Source organism: Ursus arctos, unplaced genomic scaffold, assembly GCF_023065955.2.
Source record: "Ursus arctos isolate Adak ecotype North America unplaced genomic scaffold, UrsArc2.0 scaffold_7, whole genome shotgun sequence".
Taxonomy (NCBI): Eukaryota; Metazoa; Chordata; class Mammalia; order Carnivora; family Ursidae; genus Ursus; species Ursus arctos.
Window position 1 is genome coordinate 78,011,344 of NW_026623089.1, and position 12,666 is coordinate 78,024,009.

Sequence of the window (12,666 nt, forward strand, 5' to 3'; positions counted from 1 at the left end):
TTTTCCTCACACACTTTTTCTGGAAATAAAGAAAAATGACACTGGAAAATGTCAAAACACTACTAAGTGGGAAATGCAGGACAGAAAATGGTTTCAAACACACATGCTAGCATGCATGTGCGTATACATTATGTATTGTGAAAAAGCCTTTAAGAAACTACACCAAAATGCTTATCGCTTTAGTTATCTCTCAACGACAGACTTAAGGACAATTCGGATTTTCCCCTGAATTATTTTCTATCTTCCCAATTATCTACAAAGAACATGAAATGCTTTTAAAAAGGGGGAAAACATTTTCCTTCTAGAATGAAAAGGACCTGGAAGACAGTACATCCTAAGAATGAGAAAAAGACAGTAAAAATAAATCCTGGATTGCCTAGTATAATCCTATTACAAATGCTTTCTTATAGCCCTTCAAATAAATGGCATTTCTGGGTACACTTTACATTTCAGCACTGAAATTACAACCTGAAGTCTGTCGATCTATATGTCTAAGTAGCATAGAAATGCTCTGCAATGTGCTAGGTCCACCCAAGCTTTAAAAAAAAAAAAAAAAATTTTTTTTTTTTTAAAGTAATTGCGGCAAAAACACAATACAACGAGATGACAGAGTCTTCTGACAGCAAATATATATCCTGGATTTTCATATGTAGTTCCAATTTTATACAGTCTGTCCCACTGTTGGACTATGTATCAAACTAACCCATCTACTCTGGATGTAGAAAATGCTGTCATTTTTAAATTGCTTCTTTTTAAAGATAATATGTGTAAGTACAACCGCCTACCTAACCACCGTAACTGTGCTATTAATAAGTCCTAAATTATCTTCATTACAAAGAAGTTGGTTCTGGCAAGACAGCTCCGTAAAATAATATGAAAACTTCAAATGCTGGATAGGTATATTAACCTAACTGTATCAGTAATTACATTAAATGTAGACGGTCTTAAGAGTACCCACATACATGGTTAAGAAATTAGACTGGATTAAAAAAAAAACAAACCCAACTGTCTGCTGCTTACAAGACACACTTTGAACCTAAGAGCTCAGATGCTGAAAAGGATGGAAAAAGACATGTATGTAAATAGTAACAAAAAAGTCAGAAAAATATGTTTTTTTAAACTTAACACATACCTGACAAACGGTGCTAGAACAACTCGAAATCCATGCACAAAAAAATCTATCTAGACACAGACCTTATACTTTTTCACACAAATTAACTCAAAATGGATTATAGATCTAAATGTAAAACAGAAAACTACGAAACTTCTAGAAGATAATACAAGAGAAAATCTAGGTGACCTTGGGTTTGGTGATGAGTTTTTACATACAACACCAAAAGTATAACTGATTAATGAAAAAAATGGTTAAGTTAGACTTTATTAAAATTAATAATTCTGAATAAAGAACCAAAAAAAAAAAAAGAAAAAGAATTACAAATTCTACCCTGTGAAAGACAGTTAAGAGAAGAAATAAGCCAAAAAAAAAAAAAAGAGAGAAGAAATAAGCCACAAAATGGGAAAAAAGATTTACAAAACACCTATTTGATAAAAAAAAAAAAAAAAAACTGGTATCCAAAATATACAAAGAACACTTAAAATTCAACAGTAAGAAAACCACCCAGTTAAAGAATGGGCAAAAGACCTGAACACACATTTCACAGAAGATACACAGATAGCAGCTAAGCATATGAAAAGATGCTCAACATTGTATGTCATTAGGAAACTGCAACTTTAAATTGTAACGAGATACCACAACACACTTAACAGGATAGCTAAAATCCAAAAAACTGGTAATATCAAGTGATGAAGGGCAGTGAGCAATAGGACCTCTCAAATAAATGAGTGGACTGCAAAATTGTATAGCCATTTTGGAAGGCAGTTTGGTGATTCTTACAAAGCTAAGCATAGTTTTACCATACAATCTAAGCAAATGCACTCCTAGGTACTTACCCAATTGAGTTGAAAATGTGTATCTACTAGACAAAATCTTGCAAATCACTGCTGTTAGCAGCATTACTCGTCACTGCCCCAAACTGGAAGCAAACAAGATGTCCTCCAACAAAAACAAACTGGTAAAACCATACAATGGACTGTTACTCAGCAATAAGAAGAAATGAGCCACCAAGCTACAAAGACATGAAGAAACCTTAAAAGCATACTGCTAAGTGGAAGAAGCCAGTCTGAAAAGGCTCCATATTATAGGACTCCGATTATGATATTCTGTAAAAGCCAGCAGTAAACAGATCAGTGGCTGCTGGGAGTTCGGGGGTTTCGGAGGAGCAGGCGGAGCACGAGGGATTTTCAGGGTGGTGAAGCTACTCTGCCTGATTCTGTAAGGGTAGATACAGGACATTATGCACGTGTCAAAGCTTACAGGAAGAACTTTAAACACAAAGAACGACCCTTAATATAAACTATGGACTTTAGTTACTAATAATGTTATCAATACTGGCTCAGAAATTCTAACAGTTGTATCACACTAATGCCAATTGGTAATAGGGGAAACTGTGCGCAGGGAGAGGGAAGATGGAAATTCTCTGTACTTTCTGCTCGATTTTGCTTTTCTTTTTTTTTTTAATTTATATGTTTGACAGAGATAGACAGCCAGCGAGAGAGGGAACACAAGCAGGGGGAGTGGGAGAGGAAGAAGCAGGCTCCCAGTGGAGGAGCCCGATGTGGGACTCGATCCCGGAACGCCGGGATCATGCCCTGAGCCAAAGGCAGACGCCTAACGACTGCGCTACCCAGGCGCCCCTCGATTTTTCTATAAATCAAAACTGTTCTAGGGGCACCTGGGTGGCTCTGTTGGCTGTGCCTCTGACTCCTGGTTTCGGCTCAGGTCATGATCTCAGGGTTGTAAGACTGAGCCCCGTGTCATGCTCCGTGCTCTGCCAAGCTACAAAAGTCTGCTTGAGATTCTCTCTCCCCCCCTCTGCCCCTCCCCCTGCATGCGCTCTCTCAAATAAATCAATCTAAAAAATAAAACTTTTCTAAAAAACAAAGTCCAGTAATTTTTTTTTTTAAAAAAGCTTAATGAGTATCTGAGATTGTTAAGAAAGAAAGGAAAAAAAATCTCAGAGTTCAGGAGAAGAGGAAGCAGGAAATAAGTGGTGAGAATGTGAGGTGATTATGCCGCCGTGTGTGTCTGTGGACACAGCAGGTATGTGTACAGAGCATCGGAAGGTTCTGCTCCGAGGTTAATATCCATGCTGGTACCATGATGCTCAAAAGGATGCACGCTCACAGAAAAAAATTCTGCTCCTACTACAGGGAGTTAAAGAGTCTGTCTGTCGTGCTCTGGGAATAAACAAGTCTCCCCTGAAAAATAAAAAAACCAAGACCACAGGGCATCTCTCTCAGGCATGAAGTCTGGATTTGAACTGTCATTCAGTCTGGGAACATCCAAGTTGAGAAATTATCATAAAAATTGGTCGTGAGTGATCAGACCCCACAGGCTCTGTGATAGGGAAACTACTCGATTGTTCTCAGGCAACGCAGAATTCTCACATAAAAACAAGCTGTACGCTATCTAATGTCAGAAATGACCCAAGGAAACAAATTCGTACAAAAAGAGTTGACAATACAAAGGAGCAGAATTTCAGATCACAGAAAAAACAATCCAAAAAATACTATATAAAAATAGTATGGTTAAAACTGAGACATAAGAGGGACTGAAATTCAAACAGAAGAGCAAACTATAGTGAAAAAAGATAAATTTGAAAAAGAATCAAACAGAACTTTTGAAGTTCAAATTTAACAGAATACAAACCCAGTGGTCGCGACATAAACACAGCCAAGTGAAGAATTACTTTTTATAACTTACTCAAAGATTGATTTTTACTCATACCATTATTTTATGTATCAACAAAGTTTTAAATGTTGCCAATTAAATTATAATGCTAAAAGAAGAAAAAAGACTCTGCCAATTATTACATGCTATCCCAATTTCAGAAAGGTTAAAATGTAAATAACAACATGGTACATTTTAGAACTGATGAAATATGGTAGAGAACTCGATGATAAAACTGTGGAAATGACTCAAAATTAAACAGAGAGGTGAAGTGGGTATATGCACATACATATATATTATATATATACAAATAAGTATAAAATATATATAAAATATATATTTTACAAAATGGAAGTCTTGCAAAACCATCAAATAGGAGAACAAGATAAAATCTAATAGCACTAGAGAGAAAAGATAAATTACTTACAAAGAAATATCTGACTATAAGCAGAATTCTCAAAAGCAGCAACAATGACTGGAAGACAATGGACTTGTAGCTTCAAAATGCCAAAGAAAAATAACTCTATCATTTAAGAGTGAAGGTAGAATTAACACGTTTTCATCCAAAGACAGAATTTACTGTATTCATGATCTCTGCTGAAAGAACTTCGACAGATTTTGGTAAGAAGGAAATTCCTGGGTGGCACAGTCGTTAAGTGTCTGCCTTCTGCTCAGGGCGTGATCCCAGCGTTCTGGGATCGAGCCCCACATCAGGCTTCTCTGCTAGGAGCCTGCTTCTTCCTCTCCCACTCCCCCTGCTTGTGTTCCCTCTCTTGCAGACTGTCTCTCTCTGTCACATAAATAAATAAAATCTTAAAAAAAAAAAAAAAAAAAGCAACAGTGAGCAAACAAACTGGCAAACGTGGGTCTCTAAACAAGTACCACCACGTAGAAATAACCAATGTGGATATAAAATAAGAGAAAATTTTAACACGCAAGAGGTGCGTGGACTGATTAGTGTTTAAGAGTCATAAGTCCCCTGTGTTGTTTGGAAGGAAGGCAGAAATGGTTAGCCTAGACTTTTAAGGCAAGTAGGTATGCTAAATGTTTCACCAGAAGAAAAACAATATGTAACTTCAAAAACTTTGGCAGGGAAAAGGAAATAAAAGTAAAAACAAAAAAAGTCCACCAGATTGGTAAATAAAAAGCACATAGTGATAAAACAGAAATAAATCTATATATATCAGCTATCAAAATAAAGGCAAACTGACCACACCTCCTATTTAAAGCTATTTAAAGCATCTTAGAATAAAATTTTTAAAAATCTAGCTATCTGCGCTTTTGTGCAAAATTCACACCCAAACTCCAAAACTGTTGTAATAAACTGATGGGAGAACATACAAGGCAAACAAGTAACCAAAGTACTATACACCTGCACCCATTTTTCTCTCTAGATTTCTATATAGCCTATAATATTACATATAATAGTATAATTAATTCAAAGCTCCAGTTTTAATTACTATAGCTTTACTAGGACTCACCATATAGGAACAGAACAAAAATACTGATGTGATCCATAAAATACAGAAAAAAGTGCACTAATACAAAAGTCATGACATACAGGGAAAGATGATCTATTTTATAAGGGGGCTATCCATATGGAAAAGAATGAAATTAGATTCCTACTCACACTGTGTATTTTTAAAAAAGGAATACTTATGGTGATAGTGAATGGATTTTTAAGGCAGACACAAAAAGTATAAGTTGTAAGGAAAAAAGATGGATAAATACAACTGAATTTAAATCCCTGTAAAACAAACTATCATAAAGTGAAAACACAAGCCAGTCTAGAAAATATTTGCAATCATAATAAACATCAACAAAGAATTACCAAGAGAATGCAAATAAACCCAAAGAAAAACTAGCAATTTAAAAGCAAGGAAACCCAAATGACTAGTCAACATTTCAAAGATGCCAGTATTTACCAGCAACGCAGGGAAACACAAAACAATGATGAGATAATTCATGTTCTTTAAAGTGACAAAAAAATCAACAATAATGCCTGAAAAAATAAATTCTAGGGAGTATGCAGAGAAACTATATAATGGTGAGAGTGAAAACAGGCATAAGCACTTTGAAGAACTGGTAATCCTGGTGAGGTGGAAGACAGACCCATCACACAACCTAATGGCTCAACTTCCAGGCATCTACCCTGGACAAACAGACACGCGTAAGGAAACAGGTAGGTGTTATCGCTGCATGCTGCCTGTAATAGGGAGAGACAGAATTACTATCAAGTAGGGTAATGAACAGACTATGGTTCATTTTGTAATATGGAAAATTATACGGAGCATATATGGATGCTGACTACCTCTTTTGCTTTCTTAATTTGACCTAATAAATGTTAAAAACTGAATCTGGTCACCTAAATAACACCCTTAAGAATGGTGCTTTAAAATGCTCACACAGCAAAGTCGCATACCGATTTCATCTATAAAAATGATGGAAGGCTGTAGCTTTATGGCAAGGGAGAAGACAGCAGCAGCCAGTTTCTGAGATTCTCCATACCACTTATCGGTCAGCGTTGAAGGCTGAAGGTTAATAAATCGACAGCCTGCTTCTTTGGCAGTAGCCTTGGCAATCAACGTTTTACCACAGCCTGGAGGCCCATAGAGAAGAACACCTGGAAACAAACATGTGATTTTATTATTTCTTTTAAGAGAACAAGATATTTGCTTTAGTTTATGTGATAATATTAACGATGCCTGCACTAAAATTTTCCCCAACATTCACTTGTTATTGTTAATCTTTTTTGAAAAGGAAGGTGCTACCTTCTATAAGTTCAGTGTCAGTAATGACACATATTTGGGATTATAATTATAGCACGCTTGTGCCTCCTCCCTTCATGGAAAGGTCTAGTTAAGGGTACTAAAGACAATCGCCTTGACATCGAAATTCACGCCCCTTGATCAAAGGTTGACAAAATCGTCTAACACCACCCACCTTCACAAGCTAACAGAGCACGACGGTGCATTAACAACAGCTCAGAGAAAACTGAGAACTTCTTCAAAACAGACTGTAGCAAACACTATTTTGCTGTTACTCAGCAAACTTCAGTTTTAGTCAAAAGGGCATGATAAGCCTTTTCCCACACAGACAAAGATCTCCTCTTAAAAGGAACAAAAGCTGCCAGTGACTTCTGTTTTAATTTCCAAGGGATGAAACTGTATTATTAACCTAAAGTCTCCACTGACAGCAGTTTGCTGCTTCCAATTTAAAGTAATTCTTTTAATATGAGAGATCTAAACTGGTTGAAGTCTTAAGCCTTTTGGGAATCATCACCAACTGTTTTTCAATTAAAATGAGGAAATATTTTTGTTAAGTTAATACTGAAATCATGACCATAGACAAGTCTGACAAAAATTGTATCTATAGACTTAAGTATCTGCTTAATTCAGAGCTTCTCTACTTTTCTCATGTAATTGCACTTAAAAAGACTATATTAGCAGGTGGCATGGTTGGGGTAAAATGAAGAGGCTTTGGAGAGTTCCAAAACTTTATTTTATTAAAAATAAAATACAAAATATAAGAAAAGTAAATATTTTGTATTAAAATCCCACCCCACCCAAATTTTCTTTTTTTTTTTTTTTAATGCAAAACTTGAGCTTGATTCCATAAAACCAACAAATTTTTTCACAACAAGCTCTTCAAAATAACGTTCAAGCTTTTCCTCTGGCACACACAGATTTTTCTGGTGGTCTTAATAATTCTTTAAGATTCAACTAAGCCAAGTTTAATCACCTTAAACTAAACTTTTCTGAAGCTATTTTAAAATTTAAATCAGTAAGTTTTGCCAGTACATATTAATATTTCCATGCAGCCCTTTGCAATTTTTAATTAAGTTCATTTAGGTATAAAAAATTTAGTTAAGTCAGTTATAATATGAACCCTCTACGCTGACACTGTTCTTTTGGATGGCACAGAATAGTTGCCTAATTTCATTTGTTTCAAATCAATCTGAAAACATATGGGATGACTGCAGAAGCTTGGAATTATTATTACATTTGTTATTTTGACTGTATAATTTAGTATGGAATGCAGATCTACAAGCAAACTTTTATATAGATATTACTGGTTTTTTGAACAATCTATTGATGCAAAAATCCTCGTATCTTACTGATTTTGCAGCTACACCATCACTTTAAAAACTCAGGCAAGTATTCTTAGAATGTCCTCTTTGTTTCAAAGTATTCCTTTATCACTCTGAATATTTTATTCCTAATAGTATAGTTTTGGCACTTCTGCAGGATTAAGTTTTTCCTACTATTGCTCTTCAAGGATTATAATTAGTGTTATTAAGTAGTTGTTTTTTTTAACTAATGTCTGAAGATTTAACATGCAATGAAAGCTTTGGGATTTCATAATCTGCTGGAGGACAGAGATGTGACAGATGAGTAGCATGTGCGGAGCAGTCACTGGTCACTTTCTGACCTGGGTGGTAGTTATGTGTTCGCTTTATAATTATCCATTCAACTGCTTTATCCCCATTTCAGTATGCATGTTGCTTTACCAAGATTCATGTTGTTTCATCTGGCATGTTATTAATGAATCTAGCAGCAATAGTATTTGAAAGTGGCACCTCTTCTATATTTTTGTTGAATGCCCTCCACCATGTTCATGTTTATGAAGAGCGATACATGAATGGTCCCGCAAATGAATGTGAGGCATTCGGCTTCAATTATTAGTTTTGCAACCTTTTAACTAGTTTTTTTGAGCTCAGTTTGATACTTTTACAACCATTTTCAACAAAACAAAAAACTGTGCTATTACTTTGTGCTTAGTAGAGGCTAAAAAGCTCAAAGCTCAACCCCTCTTTAATATGGGTGTTTTGGTAAGGGATTTACTTCATAAATACTGCACACAAATAAAAGATTTAGGATGAGGAAGAAAAGAAAATTGGGACAAAAAATCCAAATTTGAAATAATCCTCATGAGTGACAAATACCTTATTAGTAACCAACTTTTTTCTTTGAGCTAGTCTATTGACTTTCAAGTTTTAATAAAAAAATTTGTCCAAAAGGTGGACAGATACATATAGATACAGATACATAAGTATCTATAAAAACTAAATCTATTTAAATACAAAGTACTTGGGGGGGGGGAGGGAAGGAGGCTTTTACAGCTTCAGAAAAATTCGCTTTTCAAAATATATTTTTCCTAAGTTACTTACATTTTCACAATGCACTGAACATGGAACATGGTAAAATTCACAAACATAAAACTTTTGTGCCAAAATAATGATCACCGAAGTTAGAGTTTGTAGAAAGAACTATAAGTATTCAGATGGAATTTTAATTGTAGATTTTGGAATAATAAAGGGTTACTTTTTTAATACAACCATTAATGTTTTACAACATGTTCTTGTAACCATTTATTGGCCTGACAGGTGCAACTTTATACCTTTATGTAATTGTATGATTTCATGTGCTAGTATATTACAAGTCACTCTCAAATTATCCTTGTATGGTCTGTGAGGCAGTGACAACTTTTGGCTTAGACAGCAATGAACTGTCTAGGGATAACAAAATTGGCAATAGAGCAATGACTCTAGACTAGGTAACCTATTTCCAGTTCAAGAATGGAACAAACTACGATATGCAACAGATTTTAGGCTCTGCTTTTGTACACTCATACCCAATTTATGTTCAGTGTCAAAAAGTCAATGGTCTGTCAAACTTTTGTTCCTGATAAAAAACTTTCCAAAAATTCAAGGCTGAAAGGCTCAAAGAGTATAACTTTAGATTACATAATCAAGAGATACTTGTGTAACTTACAAAAATTTGAAATACACATAGAAACCACCTCTAGTTTTGGATAATGCTTTCAAATAAGCAAGAGATTTACACATAACTTTGAAGCATCCCATCATAATTGAGTATCTACATAAAAGAATAACTGGGGCCAAGTCCAGCTGGTAAAGCCACCCAATTACCTGGGCTAAGAGCTCGCTGATGAGGAAAGGAACTTTCTCTAATAGCATGTAAAACACAACTCACTCTTCTAAATTCACTAACTTTGTGAAACTGAGACATGAAAAATCATAAAGGTTCTTTCTTGTTCAGACTACCAATGACGTGGAAGAGGGTAGTAAAGAACGTAACTGAATAACCCAACTTTTACTTTACTCTTTTGATCTGGGCTCAGATAAATCATTTGAATTTTCTTTGGGGGGAAAAACTTATAAAAACATAATAAACTAAATGCTTCTTGTTAGGGGGGGAAAGAGGCAGCAGCTTTGTTGTTTTAGAAAATAAAAGGAAAAACCATATAAAATCAGTTTTGTTGTTTTAGTTAATGAAAGGAACATGTCATTTTTGGTGATAACTGTCGTAATCCTCTATTTACCAGAAGCAAAAATTATCTACTTCCTGAAAATGTTAAGATATCGGCTGCATTACTTTTGAAATATAATTTAATGCACTTTGTGATATAACTATAAGATTATAAGCAACTCTAACTTACACATAGCGCTATTTTGATATTTATACAGATTCTATTTTTTAAAAAAATGTATGTGTCTAATAATTTGATTTCATCCTTGACTAGCAACAGAAAAGCAAACCTGTCTAGTGTTGGGCATACAATGAAGAGCAGCTGGAAATCCAGCTCTGCTGCAGCGTCTGTATCTGAAAGCTGTGGTAACACATCTCTGTTCATCTCACTGCCAATTATCACTTAGGCTCCATCTGAATCACCTTGAACAACACCTGAACATGATTAATACTGGAATGGATGAGAATAGAAGTATTACATTTAAAGATGGAGTTATAAACATTTCCTTTTACTTTTTTTTTTTTTTTAATAAGCACTTCTAATTCTTGAGTTCCAGGGCTTTCAAAGTGATAACTAACCAGGAATAAAGAAGTTTCCCTTAAAAATAGTAGTACTTAATTTCTAGTTCATCTGTACTTCAGTATTTCCTCTAAAACATCACTGCACTCCAAAAATAGTTAAGATATTACTAAGAGGAAAAAAAAATCACTAAACTGTGAAACAACAAAAAGAAGTCTTACTCTGAAAACAAAAGAACCCATATCATGACTTTGGATTTTTCACCTCAATTTCCCAAATTTTTATTTATTTGGAAGTAGTAAAAATGAGTTTGAAATAACGAGATTGTTTTGACATGTTATTATAGGGAAAAAATTTTTTTGAAATTTGGAAAGCTGAAGAATGAGCAATTACTTTAAAACTACTATTTATAAAACAGCACACTAGATCTGTTTTCTCTTGAAAACCTACCCTCAAAAATACCAGTTCTATAATGGCAGAAAGTGTCAATGTTTCCTACATTCTTAATACTTTAGCAAATATAAACTTGTACTATACCCTTTGGAGGCTGCAGAAGCCTGGAATTTTCAAACAAATGCTTCTTTTTGATGGGTAAAATGACGGTGTCTTTCAGATCCGTAATGACATCATCTAAACCTGCTATATCACTCCAAGTAACCTGGTAAAAGGTAAGATCGACATGGATTTTACAACTTATGTATACCCAATGAAGTAAAAAAGATCCCCCCAAAATGGCAAACTCTAATCTGATAATTATACATAAATAATAAAAGATTAAAATATAATGTGAGTAAAGATGTTTCACAGCAATAATGAAATTACTAAACAATTATGAAAGTACAAAAAGGAAATTAATAGTCTACGATCTACCATTAAAACAAACAAACAAACAAAAACCAGGCCTAGCACTCAGAACTCTACAGGGATCTAATAAACTGAATTCACTCCATTTATGAGTAGGAGATACTCCGCCAAGAAGACTGAGAAACAACTTAGACAGCTAAGTCAGCACTGGCTGATGGGGAAGAGCTTACTGACAGTGCCCCTAATTCATTCAGGATACTGTCAAATATAACAGGAATAGATTTTAGAAACAAAGGCATACAAAACTGGACTTTTGAATTTTATTTATCAAAAGTAAAACTGTGCCAAAACTTTCATCTCTATAAATAGTAAATAGGGGATATATACTTCCAAAATAAACACAGCATGTGTATTTTAAAGCCTTCCGACTCAACTTAAAAAATCTGTGGGTGAGGGGTAGAGGGAAGACTAAACTAACTGAAAAAGACCTAAGTATAAAACATCACCCTAAATCTAACCTGACAGAGTAAAGGGGCTGGAGATAGGGTGAGTCAGAAGCAATATTTACAAGTGATTAACTTTCCCTACAACTTTAAAAAAAAAAAAAAAAAAAAAAAAGAGGTGAAAAGCCATAGCCAAATCTGAAAAAAATCACCTCCTACTTCCACTGTAGCTGTAACAAAAGAGACAGTCTATTGGTACAGTCTTACTCAAAAGTAAACGCAGGTAGGGCCAAGAAAGTCCTACTGAAAATTCATAAATCAAATTCAAATGGAGGATTACTTCTGGGGACGTGTATCTCTCTGAGCACAAGGATGCTAAAAGACACTTCAGATTTTTATTTTCCAGATTTAGAGATAGGAATATCATACTTATTCTATTTATTTGTATCTGTTGTACAAAATTCATTTATGCTTGTTGTTATAAAATACACAGGATTTTAGAGTTTATAAACTGTACTAATCTGATGTTCAAATAATCCTTTTGAAGCAGGTAGAGTAGGTATCACACGGCTCCTGGATTATGCAGGAGGGAACTGACACTCAAAAAGGAAATAATTTGCTAAGGCCATGAATGGAAAAACTGGAATTCAGTCTCTTGTGTTGTCTACCATACCTTATTATGAAAATCTACACTTAAACTCCAAATCAAATATTCACGTAACTTAAAGCAGGACTTTTTAGATGCCACAAAGGTGAATTAAATGACAAGTTTATCTAAACAAGTGTATGCCAAGAAAAGTTAACACAGCAGGCTCCAGACTGCTGTCCTCAGAAAGG

At 34.7% G+C, this 12,666-nt stretch overlaps 1 protein-coding gene across 3 annotated transcripts in view; it reads right to left on the reverse strand.

The window, feature by feature from the left end:
- Positions 1–12,666, reverse strand: part of ATAD1 (ATPase family AAA domain containing 1) — a 49,152-nt gene that overhangs the window by 17,456 nt on the left and 19,030 nt on the right. For all 3 annotated transcript variants that reach the window (XM_044386014.3, XM_048218829.2, XM_044386015.3), the window contains 2 exons: positions 11,120–11,240; positions 6,213–6,413 (listed from right to left, as the gene is read on the reverse strand). In XM_044386014.3, coding sequence (XP_044241949.2) covers positions 6,213–6,413; positions 11,120–11,240 — 322 coding nt within the window. The remainder of the gene's footprint in view (positions 1–6,212; positions 6,414–11,119; positions 11,241–12,666) is intronic.